The 13751-nt window shown below is 42.4% G+C and overlaps 1 protein-coding gene across 1 annotated transcript in view; it reads left to right on the plus strand.

Annotated features, from left to right (window-relative positions):
- Positions 1-951: 951 nt before the first annotated feature.
- LOC142646421 (vomeronasal type-2 receptor 26-like) overlaps positions 952-13751 on the plus strand; it is a 31227-nt gene continuing 18427 nt past the window's right edge. The window contains exons 1-3 of the mRNA XM_075826004.1: positions 952-1044; positions 2593-2720; positions 12718-13009. Of these exons, the coding sequence (XP_075682119.1) occupies positions 952-1044; positions 2593-2720; positions 12718-13009 (513 nt within the window). The remainder of the gene's footprint in view (positions 1045-2592; positions 2721-12717; positions 13010-13751) is intronic.

Genomic DNA, 13751 nt, shown 5'->3' on the forward strand with positions numbered 1-13751 from the left:
AATTTGTGCTCCACTACCATCCCGCTGATGAGAATGTGAGGGCCGATGCCCTGTCCAGGTCATTTGAGATGAATGACACGGTGGAGTCCCTTCAGAGTATCATAGACCCATCCTGCATTGTCACTGCTAATCCTTTGCAGGTTAGAGACATCCCTCCGGGGAGGACTTTTGTTTGGTTGGCAGACAGGAGAAGAATTCTCTGCTGGGGACACAGCTCTAAACTGGCTGGGCACGCTGGTGTTCGTAAGACCCGAGACCTGTTTGTCCGTCACTTCTGGTGGCCCACGCTACCCAAAGATGTTGTGGACTTTGTCTCTTCCTGCACATGTGTGCTTATAACAAGGTTACTCACTCCAAGCCTGCCGGCCTGCTTCAACCTCTGCCTGTACCCAATGCACCCTGGCAGCACATTGCGATGGACTTTGTCCCAGACCTTCCTCCCTCAGCAGGATGTAACACTGTCTGGGTGGTGATATCCCGCTGACCGGCCTACCTTCTGCTCCCTGACTGGCAAGTGTCTTCATTCAGCAGATCTTCCGCTTGCATGGCTTGCCCCTTCACATTGTGTCCAATCGGGGGGTTCAATTTACCTCAAACTTCTGGAGAGCCCTCTGTAAACTCTTGGATGTGAGATTGGACTTTTCCTCAGCCTATCACCCCCGTCCAATGGGCAAGTCGAGAGGATCAACCAAATCATGGAGAATTATCTCCGCCACTTCATCTCCTTGCAGCATGATAACTGGGTACAGCTTCTTCCATGGACCGAGTTCTCGTATAACAATCACACAAGTGAATCCACCACTTCCACTCACTTCCACTCCATTTTACATTGTGTAAAGTCAACATCCTAGAGTCCCTCTTCCTGTGTTGACTATATATGACTCTGCATTTGGCGGCTTTCTACAAATCTGGCAACAGACCCGGTCCTCTATTTTGCTGGCAGTCGATAGCATGATTCGAAAACCGGATACAAAAAGAAGAGAGCCGCCTAAGTTTCTCCCAGGTTCCAAAGTCTGGCTGTTTTCACGGAACATCCGTTTAAAGGTGCCTTCATAAAAGTTTTCTTCCAGGTTCCCCGGTCCTTTTGAGATTTTGCAACAGATAAACCCTGTCTCCTATAAGCTGCGGCTGCCTCCAACCTTAAGAATTCCCGACTCCTTTCATGTGTCCCTCCTGAAACCAGTGGTCCTGAACCGCTACAGTAAGACTTCCCGTTCCACAGTTGCTCCCAGCGGTTCTTCTTATGTGTTTGAGGTGAGGGAGATCCTGGACTGCAAAAGGGTAGGAGGAAGGACTTTCTGATTGGTGGACTGGAGAGGGTTTGGTCCTGAGGAGAGGTCCTGGGAGCCGGAAGAGAACCTCAGTGCCCCTGCTCTCATTAAAAAATTCCTCTATTGCTTTGGTCCCAAGAAGAGGGGGCGTAAGAGGAGGGATACTGTAGCGTCCATGGCCGTGGGCCGTCGTGCTTACGCACTTCCCGACGCCCGCTGTCATGGATCAGTGAGCGCTGGCTCGCATCTCCTTCCTAGGAAACGCCAGCGCTCACTTCCGCTCCGGTTCGCTGTGTCCTGTAGGGTGTGCGCAGTCTTAAAGGGCCAGCGCGCACACATGTGAACTATCATCATCATCAACTCACATGATTTCCTGGACTATAAGAAGGGCCCTGCCCTTCTGATCCTTGCCTGAGCGTTGTTAGTATATCCAAAGTCTGTCTTGAAAATGGTCCCTTGGTGTGTCCCGTTCCAGTTGTTACCTGTCCCCTGTTACCTGTTCCTGTATCCCGTGCTGTGTTCTTGTTCCTATGCCTACTAGTGTTGGAGTCGTGTCTACTGCATCTGCTGTTGTTTGCCACATCCTGTGTCATCTGCCATGCCACCCTTACAGGTACCCTTGTGGTAAAGACTTTGCATAGAATTTGTATAGACTGTTGTTTGGCCAGCTGCCGCTCTGCTATGGCGGAGCGGCCTAGTGGGTCCACATACCCCAGGATCGTGACAATTCAGTTCATCATGACTGACTTAAAAATAATCATGAGAGATGTAAAAAATTATCTGCAATTCCTCGAGCCCTGCAAATTCCTAAAAACAGCCACAAAATTCGGATTTGGAAAATTGGTTCATTCGTATGTACTCCCAAAGAATTTTTACTGTTATGGATCACTTTGCATTTTTCAATATTCTGCTACTGTACCTACAGATCGCCTAAAATCTTTGCAGGAACTGAATACATTCAAAAACGAAGGTTAATAAAACATAGGTGGATATTAGAAAGGAGCAATGCCGCTTACACCTGCGACTGTTCAAATATTTATAGTCTTATATTTCAGTGCTCTTATTCTTTTTCAGCTACAGTATTCTGTTTTTACTATTCTGTTTTTACTACTCAGTTTTTTTCCCCTCAGTTTAACTCTAAGATATAAAGCCCTCGCCCGTCATAGTTTAGATACATCATAGATCTATGCAGCTCACAATGAGACTGGTAACAGAGAGAAGACTCCTCACTAACTACCTGAGATGCTGTCACATTGTATGTAATATTTTAATGAAGTTTTGCTGGTTATTACTCTTATGTTTGATGCTCTGCTCTTCACAGTCACAGACCTCAGCAGCGGGATGTCATCTAACAGTGAAAAATTACACGTTTGAATATAAATACTCTCAAGATGGAGACATTGTTATAGGAGGAATTTTCACTGCTCATTCATGGACAATACCATGGAGGTACGCAGGAGAAACGGTTTCCAGAGTTATCTGCATATTGTAAGTATATGAAAATGGACCAAAACCATACAGGGTCTTGCTAGCAAATATGTAAGCGAAGACATTTGGCAAGCAACTTTGCAAATAGTCTTGATTTAAAATCTCCTGTTATTTTGTGTCTGTAGCTCCTATAAAAACCTATGGTAACAGACAATAAATATATCCTGCGTAGTCTGATCCTTCAGTCGCACTATCTTCCATCTATTTCTTAATTCTTACTAATATACATTTGGTATAAGGGTTGACAACCGTCTGTAAATTCCTAGATAGTCCGTAAAGAAAGTAAACCGTGGTTTTTGGATAAACTGTCCTAAAAAAAAGAAAGAAAATTTAGGTTGGCAACACTGTTTGGTATGTTAGTTAGAAGTAGAGGAAAGATGGATGGCAATATGACTGCAGGATCAGACTACGAAGGGTTTGCTTGTAGTCTGTTACCATGGAGACACATAGGTGTACATAGAAGCTGTAGACAATTTATTTAATCTTCCAGACTAAGGTATTATGCACACAGGAAAGTTGTTTGTACACAACCTGCATTGCAGAACTCATAGTCCCTACAATTCTGAGCCTTAGTATGTACCCAAATTCTCCCAAGCAACACTTCGATGGAATAATGCCTCTGTAATATGGAATTCGATGGACCATGCCACAATTTTTATTTCTCACAAATTTAATATGAATCTATGTGGAAAAATCCTCTCTGTGCCTCTGTAAGAAGATGGTGGCATAAGGAGGTACAGTATGGGCCCATAGATGTACATGGATGATATAATATGTATCCGTACAACATGGATCTATAATATGGCCATGTGCATGAGCTCGAAGGATGCAGCACTGAGGTTAAGAAAAGGGAATCAACTACACTATCCTGTTTCCTGGATTCACTCTTGTCCAGTTGTCGATTATTTTCTTAATGAGGGTCTAGAAACCTGATACTTTGAATGAGGTCATAAAATATGACGGGTATCTAAATTCTGGGGTTCAGACACATGTCTACCGAGAGCAACCCTTGTTTTCTCCTGTTCCAAAGGAAGCAGACGGTCTTCTTGTCTTTTCTTTTATTTATCTTATTTAGCACCTTCTTGTATTTCATTTCATTTTTTTTCTTTTTTTTTAATATATTTTTTCCTCTGTTCTTTCAATTTTGTATTAACCCCTTCCCGCCGCAGCCCTTTTTCAGATTTTCATTTTCGTTCTTTCCTCCCCACCTTCCAAAAGCCATAACGTCTTTAATTTTCCGTCGATATAGTACTATGAGGTCTTGATTTTTGCGGGACGAGATGTAGTTTTTCGTAGCATCATTTATTTTGCCATATAATGTACTAGGAAACAGGAAAAAAAATATTTGTGGGGTAAAAAATGAAAAAAACTGCGATTCCATTTTTTGCGCACTATTTTTACGGAATTCACTGTACATTTAAAACAACATGTTAACTTTATTCTCTGGGTCAATACGATTTCGGCAATACCAAATATATATATATAATTGTTTCTATATTTTACTACTTTTACAAGTAAAAACCTAAGTGTAAAAAAGAAAATTTATTTTGTCGCCAAATTCCGAGAGCCATAACTTTTTTATTTTTCCGTCGATTAAGTGGTATGAGGGCTTATTTTTTGCGGGATAAGCTGTAGTTTTTAATAATACCATCTTGTTGTACATGTGATGGTTTGATCACTTTTTATTTCATTTTTTTGTGGGAGATTAGGTGACCAAAAAATAGAGTTTCTGGCGTTTACAATTTATTAATTTTTTTACGGTGTTCACCGTGCGGGTTAAATAATGATATATTGTAATAGTTCAGACTTTTACGGACGTGGCGATACAAATTATGTATAATTGACTTAATAGGTGCACAAAGATGGCGGACCTGGCGGACTCCATTAGGCCCCCAGGCAGCCATAGCAACCATCGCCCCCCCCCGCGATTGCATTGTGGGGGGTGCGATGAGCTGTTAGAGGGGGTCGCCCCCTCTTTCTAACCATTGAAATGCTGCGGTCGCTATTGACCGCAGCATTTAACAAGTTAAACAAGCAGTTAAACAAGCAGGATCACGCTCGTTACTCTGAAGTGTCGGCTGTAACAAACAGCCGACACCCGCTCCATACTTCCCCTACCCGACTTTGGCGTATGGATACAAATGTCTAAGATGTTGGTATCGGCACTGCACTCAGTAAGTGGCGATAGCGAGTTATTACAATTTGATGTATGGATTGTGTAATACTGGATAGAAAGGGCAATACTCCTAGACCAGTGATATCAAGCCGGTGTCCCTTATGTACCTGCTGTGCAGCTACAGCTTCTTATGGTGCATTGACCTTCCCAGGTTTGTTATCGGGCAGAAGTGCTACTGTACCCCGAGTGCTCTGTCCAATCATAGGGATCAAAAGCAAAGACATCTACCTCTCTATTTTAGGAGCACCGTGTTTATATACTTATGAGCTGTATATACGGTCATATTTCCACTCTGTTTTCCCTCCATATATACACTATATGGACAAACGTATTAGGACACCTCCACGTTACACCTACAGGAGCTTTAATGACATCCCATTCTCACTCCGTAGGCATAAATATGGCGATGGTCCCCTCTTTGCAGCTAAAACTGCTTCCAGTCTTCTGGGGGCTTTCTACGAGATTTTGTAGTGTGTCTGTGGGAATTTTTGGCCATTCATCCAGAAGAGCATTTGCGAGGTCAGACACTGATGATTGACGAGAGGGACTGGTATGCCGTCTCCGTTCTGTGCTGGGACTAAACCTGTTTTAGTCATGGGTGTCTGGGTCACTTGTACCAACCCTGTATGAATGTGATAGTTGGCCCTTTGATGGAGGCAAGGGCCGTATTTATTGCCTTATTTATTGGGCCGCTTTGTTTGTATTTATTGTTATTAGCCAAAGTGATGTGGCTATTTGGATATATTTGGATTTTGCAAAAGCATTTGATACTGTTCCACACATCAGTCCAGTTCTGAAGCTACAGAGGCAGGGATTGGTTAAGGGACAGAAAACAAAGAGTTGTTATAAATGGAACTTAGGATCGGTGTTCAGCCCAATTCATTTTAATCTATTTACTAATGACCCTTTAGATGGGATTGATAGCTAGGTGTACATTTTGCTTACGATGAAAAACTTTGAAGGATACATAAAACTCAGCTTGACTATAAAATATTACAGAAAGACCTAGATAAGCATGAGCAAAAAAACATGGCAGATTAAATATTATGTTGATAAATGTGAAGTAATGCACCTGGGGCGCAATAATAGTTTTAATTTGTATGCATTAAATGAAATAAAACTGGGGATAATGGAACAAGAGGTGGACCTGGGTATTGTGGTTACAAATAAGCTAAGCAGTAGTACTCAATGTCAGACAGCAGCTGCTAAAGCAAATAGGATTTTAGAAATAGTGTATAAAAAGAGAGATAAAAACCCATGATACAAATGTAATATTACCCCTCTATAAGGACAAATCTTTAATATGGTGGGCAACTACATTATTAATTGGGATAGGAGGTGTCCCTTACAATGAAAGGCTTGAGAAATTGGGCTTGTTCAGCTTGGAAAAAGACGCCTTAGAGGTGATCTTATTAACATGTATAAATATATGTGTGGTCATTACATGGAACTAGCACATAATCTCTTCTTTCCAAGGACTCTACAAAGGACCAGAGGACATCCATTTCTTGTGGAAGAAAGATGGTTCAGACATCAATATAGGAAGGGTTCTTTACAGTTAGAGTAGTCAAACTATGAAATATCCTACCCCAAGTGGAAGTAATGGCAGATGCTATGTCAGCATTTAAAAAAAGGCTAGATTAGACATGTTTCGCCAAAGCAGTGGCGTCTTAAGGGGAAAGGCGTAGTAGCAACAATAGATATATTTATAACTATGGATAAAATCAGTATATTATCGGGAAAAAAAAATTTCACTACATTTGCGTTATGAATATTTTATTGAATGTGCGTTCTGAAATGGACGCATGTGTGAGTGAATAAAAAATGGTAAATAGGGGAAGGCGGTAGGTAACATTATTAATATACATTATGTGCCTCTCATTTTAAAATATCAATACTTGCAAAAAGTAGAATTATTAGTAACAAAAAGCCGAAGTCCTAATGGACTCAAGGGCTTCTGTCAAGAAATACACCTGTCTTATATATCAATGTTGTCATTTCAGCATTTTTATAAACATGGTTATCCAAAAAAGATATAAAAAGTAACATATCCTAGGGCATGTATTACTAGCATATTGGAATTATTTGCCAGATGCTAGATGAATTTCTTTAATTCTGGCGCTCCGCACTCGCTGACGTACTACAACTCCCAGCAGGTGCAGCTGCCACGTTACCTTTGCTACACCCTGTACGGTTCCTGCATCTCCACACTGACATGCACGTGCACTTCCTTCTGCTGGTGATGTTGCTGAGCTGCCCACCCAAATCCTTCCCAGGCAATTCCTGTCAATCACCATTAGTCTGCTACACTGGACACCCGCTGCCTGAGAAACTTTGGCACAACCTAGTTGTGTCCTGCAAAGGCTGCTGTTTGCATCCTGATACCAGTCCATACCTGCTATCTGCCCATATTCAGCTATCCACTACCAGCCTGTATCCTGCTATCTGTTATCAGCCTGTATCCAGCTATCCGCTACCTGACCTGTATCCAGCTGTCCGCTACCAGCCTGTATCAAGCTATCCGATACCAATCTGCATACTGCTACCTACTTCCAGTCCATATCCTATTACCAGCCAACAGTCTGTATCCCGCTGTCAACTGCCAGTCTGTTTCCAATAATGATCCAATATTATAAGCCGAGCCTGAGGCTTTATACCTGTTACAAACTGTGACTTCTGATCCTCATCCATCTGTTACGGTGTTATATACCAGCGCATGTACCCTCGGGTATTATCCATCAGTGCATGTACCCTCGGGTATTATCCACCAGTGCATGTACCCTCGGGTATTATCCACCAGTGCATGTACCCTCGGGTATTATCCACCAGTGCATGTACCCTCGGGTATTATCCACCAGTGCATGTACCCTCGGGTATTATCCACCAGTGCATGTACCCTCGGGTATTATCCACCAGTGCATGTACCCTCGGGTATTATCCACCAGTGCATGTACCCTCGGGTATTATCTACCAGTGCATGTACCTTCGGGTATTATCTACCAGTGCATTTACCCTCGGGTATTATCTACCAGTGCATGTACCCTCGGGTATTATCTACCAGTGCATGTACCCTCGGATATGATCTACCAGTGCATGTACCCTCGGATATGATCTACCAGTGCATGTACCCTCGGTGTACTACATAGTTGTATCCTGGTCCACTAGCCAGCTACTAGTCACACTGGTGGAGTAGCACAATGGGTCCACAAACCTGCCGGTCGTAACAATTTCAAGCTGATCAAAGTAAATGAATATGGGTAATAGATACATAAGATTCTGGAGCATCTACCAGATATATAATCATTGATCATTCTGGCCAATACTCGTTTTTGATCCTGATATAAAAGAGGTCCTCACTGATAAAACTGACATATACATACCAACATGGAGAATAAAATATGTTTTGGTAAAGAGCCATCTACCAACACTGAAAACTATACCAAAAATATGTTGTCAAGTTTAGTTTTAGGTTTACATTGTTATCGCAATTGTACCTTATGTCATTACTACGGTGAGAAGTTCATCAATTCCATTGAGGGAGAAAATATTTGATTGATCGATACATCAATAATAAGTTAACTTGAGTGATTTGTATTGTAAGTTTCCCTTAAATGTATGTTAGGAAGACTATTCAAGAGTTCCGAAGGTGAATCTCTCAAAATGTATGATTAATACCAAAGAAGATACTCCGATCTCAAGACACGTGAGGACCTGTGGATGGTTCTTACAACATATAGTTCTTGGAAATGTGTAAACTCGCCTTAGGCCTACAGATAGGCGATCTTGACAAAAGACTTCTTCCAACTGGAGCCAAGTGAATTCGAAGACTGAAGCAGCCGTGAAGCAGAATCAGCTAAGTGAACGTAGAAAGCCTGAGGATGCGGTGCAGCTGCCTATGCAATATAATATTTCAGCACGTGATGCTCAATAATCTGCTGGGCTTGCTGTCATCTTTCAGCTGCAGTTGTAAATAGAAAGGGACTGAAGGAAGCCCACCTGAGAAACCGGGATGAGCAGAAGACGCCCAGGCTGCTTGTACATTCCGAGGCAACGTGCAGATGGGTTCTTCCTTACTTTTTGTTGCGATCAGCAGCAGGACTGCAGCTAATCAATGATTTCAGTTATCTCTGTGTTTGGGCGTTGCTAGGCATTGCGTTGGTCTGAGTCTGAATTTGGTCATCATATAGCCTCTCCTGGTTAATTAGGATGGAGTAATTTTCTTGGGCTTATATATACTTCAGACCTGGATTGCCCAGGGGTATGTGAATCCACTAGGCCGCTCCGACGTAGCGGAGTAGCAGCTTGCCAAGCAACAGTCAATGAAAATGGAATGTCGGGGTAGGGAGACAGACAGGTGAGCCCTCATCTACCCGCCACTCAGTCCCTGCCTACTTGCACGGCCCGTCCTAGGCGACGGCGTACAACTGGGGGACGGTCCCTACGCGCAATAAGTGCATGACAGACCAACAGGCAAAGGTACACAGAAGCTAAGGGAAATGGGACAGTTGCCCACGGCATCACCGTGAGCAACAAGAGTAGTGAACGAGCCGAGTCAAACCAGGAGTGTACTAGGTACCAAATGCAGAGCAGGAGAGTAGTCAGTAAAGCCAGGGTCAATTGAAGCAGAGGTCAATAGTACTAGCAGGAACAGCAGAGCCAGGAAACCAGACAGAATCACAGGCAAAGAAAAAGCAGGAAATGAAGGTATAAATAGACCAAGGGCGGGAGCTAGCTCCGTCTGGCCAGGCTGTGATAGGTTCTCCCACTCCTCAGCCTGCCAGCCTGAGTGGTAGCAGATCGAGTCACTCTATCAGTCCTAGGAGCAGATGCAGACTGATTAACCACCGGTGTCGACACAGAAGCTGTGTCTGGCAGATCCTTTACAGAAAGTCTTTCAAAATAGAGTACCTGTATAGAAGTTCTGACAGATACCTGGTATGAGTTGAGGCAAGGTGACCAGACACATTTCTGAACATCTACCTAGGTGAGCTATTTTTTTCTGTTATCATCTGAGAGTATCTGACAGATCCAGAGCAGTTGGCAGCCACATATATTTGCACACTTCCTCTTATAAGTCCAAATATATTTTTTACAGGTGGTGCAATTTCATATTACTGCAGTATACAAATTACTATTTCACTATCTGCCGTATTAGAGATATTTTTCATATATACTGGTATTTTACTCTATAACAGCCTCCTATTCCAAGCTGACTGTGGTTGTTAATAATTCATTCAGTATGTGTACTGGTCTTTTTTGGTGATCCATCATTGATTTTAATGTGCAATATTTTATGTATTTCAATAAAATATATAATTTTTGATATCATTAGTTATGGTTACATGACCATTTTTTCAGTTAGGTTTAATATTTGCAAGGAGTTGCAACAACGTTCAATTCAGTGGATGATATATATATATATAACAGATAACTGGTGAAGCAGACACTTTGGTGTAGCAGAATCCTTGGTACAGGTGGCACAGAAAAAAACATGGTGTGGCAGATGACACTTGGTATGGCAGATGACACTTGGCGTGGATCAGAATGAACTCGACTCCAACACTAGACTTTGCTCAGGAACAAACACAATTATTGGATATGGGATACAGGAAACAGGAAATGGGAACACTAGGAACAGGAACACTGAGAATAGGATACAGCTAAGGGACAATTTGCCAAACAAACATGGGTAGACACAACAGCCTTAAGTAGGACAGGGAGAACAGGGATAGGATAGGGCAGAATATAGTGGTGCACGCACTAGCCCTTTAAGAGGTCACAAGAGCGCACGTACCCTACTAAAGAGAGGCACAGACAGGAGCAGCAAATGTTGGCATGCCCGGGAGGAGGAGCAGGACGCTGGCAAGAAGGTAATAGATGCTGGTGGCCGCTAGGGGAAGCCGGATAGCGGCGAACGGTGGCTGCCAGCGCTACAATCATTACAAAATAGGTTGACTAACAGTGCTCCTTGAACCTTGGGGTACACCACTTATGACCGTTGACCATTCAAAGTAGGAATCACAACTCTCTGGATATCGTCCTTGTGTTCAAAATACTTACAATCTTTACTTTCTGAACATTTAGACCTTAATTTACACAATAGGTGTCTATGAGGGACACCTTTGCAAGATCTAAAAACACTCTATTTACAGCAGCTCCCCTGTCCAGGCTTCTTACTACCTCCTCATAGAAATAAGTTTCACTACTTCTGTATTTCAAAAAAAATTATTTGAGTAGTAGGTTTCTAGGGCACTGGGAATAATTAAAGTGTTTCTTCAGAGGGATTATTGTCTCCATACCCATAAAATTCCATTCTGTGCATTGAATTAACATGTGTAGTATCTACATATAGTGCAAAATGAGGTACCGCATTTTTCGGACTATAAGACGCAGTTTTTAGCAAGAATAAATCTTGCTAAAAAGTCCCTGCATCTTATAGTCCGCAGTCAAGGGACCTGGTGTCGCCGGGCGCCATGACCGCTTCATTACTTAACCCCTTCCCAAACCATGAAGTGCCGGCACATCATGGAGCTGGAGGGGGGTGATGTATGGAGCGGGCTCACGCGCTGAGCCCGCTCCATACACTTCAGGTCTCAGCTTCTGACACGCTGCTATAACGGCCAGGAACAGCAATTTCGCTGTTCCTGGCAGTTTTAAGGGCTTGTGCCATAAAACGCATGTATCCCCTATCCACAGGATGGTGGATACATGTGTGATCGATAAGGAGAACGGGGACCGAAAGTTACCAGGAGCGCTGCATGAGAAGTTGTGATTTCCGCGTTCTGTGTCCGGCAGCTTCATAGAGATGAATGGGATTCTTCTGCGCATGCGCGAGCGGCTCTCCATTGATCTCTATGGAGCTGTGGAACAGATAAGTCGGTCACAGAACCTGGAAGTCCAGGCTTCTCATGTAGCGCTCTGGGTAACTTTCGCTCCCCTATTCTCCTTATTGCTGGGGGTCCCAGCGGTCGGACCCCCAGCAATCTCACATGTAGCCCCTATCCTGTGGATAGGGGCTACATGTGTTTTATGGCAAACCCCTTTAACTAGTTAAATGCCGCGGTCAATAGCGACCGTGGCATTTATAGGGTTTTTCTATGAAGGACATTTATGACATATCCACAGGACATGTCATAAATGTCAGATAGATGCAGGTCCCACCTCTGGGACCCGCACCTATCTCTAGAACCGGGCCCCCTAAACCCCGTTCTAGCTTTCTGTGCTCTCTTGATTACATGTAGAGTTACTGAAACAGCGTAACTCGTGGAGCTACGCTGTTTCCGTAACTCCCATAGAACTGAACAGTAGTTACGGAAACAGCATAGCTCGCATGCTACACTGCTTCCGTAACTGCCATTCACTACTATGGGAGTTAGGGAAACAGCATAGTTTTGCTGTTTCAGTAACTCCACATGTAACCAAGTGGCCAGGTGCGTCTTATAGTCCGAAAAATACGGTATTTATCTGTATAATATTAGATATATATCAACAGTTATTACAATGTTGTGAAATTATTAGGGAATGTCATCTGAACTCTTCCTTTTTTATATTGATGCTCTTATGTCTAGCACGGGGAATTCCTAAACATATTAAATTGGTTGTCCCATGAAGGCAACACACGTTCAAATGCCCGATTTGGGCTTATGGATGCCATAGAGGGGTAACCCTCTTGCTCAGATCCCCCTTAATGTCATACCATAACAGCAACACAAATATAATAGAAACTGGAACTAATATTGTTTTGGCTACAAAATTATGATTTCCGTCTACTGTCTCCTACAGAGCCAACTTTAGAGAATACAGACAGCTCTTGACATTTATTTTTGCCATTGATGAAATAAACAATGATCCAGACATTTTGTCTAACATCACCCTGGGCTATCATCTGTATGATTCTTGTGGCAATGTAAATAAAGTCATAAAGGATGTTCTGCAGATAATGTCTGGACACACAGCGACAGCTCCTAATTATTCCTGTATGGACCATGGGACAGTCGCCGGTTTTATTGGAGACCTACAATCTATTACAACTCTACCAATGGCCCAGTTATTGGGGGTTTATGGATATACACAGGTAAGTTCTGATAAAAAGATTAACCTCTTCCCGATGTATGATGTATACTTACATCATAGCCGGGTAGGGGAAGTATGGAGCCGGCTCACAGGCTGAACCCGCTCCATATAACACAGGTATGATACAGCCGATACTTCACTGTATTGAAGTAAAGGCCCCCAGGTCTGCCATCTTTGTACTCCTAATAATAGGACACTATCAAAATCACAATATACTACAATACGTATTGCAGTATATTGTGGAAGCGATCCAATGGTCCCTAGGGGGACTAATGAAAAAAAGAGTAAACGTTTTTTTTTATGTGGAAAGAAAAATAATATTAAAAGTTTAAAAAAAAACCTCCGATTTTCCCCTAAAAGCATTGCAAACAAGAAAACAAACAAATAATTATATTTGCCGCGTCCATAAATGTCTGAACAATTACATTATTTAACCTGCACGGTGAACGCAGTAAAAAATTAAAATAATAATACACCAGAATCGCAGTTTTTTGATCACCTCATCTCCCACAAAAAATGGAATAAAAAGTGATAAAATGTTGCTGGTACAACAAAATGATATAATTAAAAACAACAGCTCATCTCGCCAAAAAATAATCCCTCATACCTCTAAATCAACAGAAAAATAACAAAAGTTAGGACTCTCGGAATGTGGCCAGACCATAAAAAAAAATATTTTTAACAATTAGTTTTTTTCTTATAAAACTAGTAAAAAATGAAAAAAAAAACAATATAAAAATGGT

The sequence above is a fragment of the Rhinoderma darwinii genome, chromosome 1, assembly GCF_050947455.1.
Source record: "Rhinoderma darwinii isolate aRhiDar2 chromosome 1, aRhiDar2.hap1, whole genome shotgun sequence".
In the NCBI taxonomy this organism is placed as follows: Eukaryota; Metazoa; Chordata; class Amphibia; order Anura; family Rhinodermatidae; genus Rhinoderma; species Rhinoderma darwinii.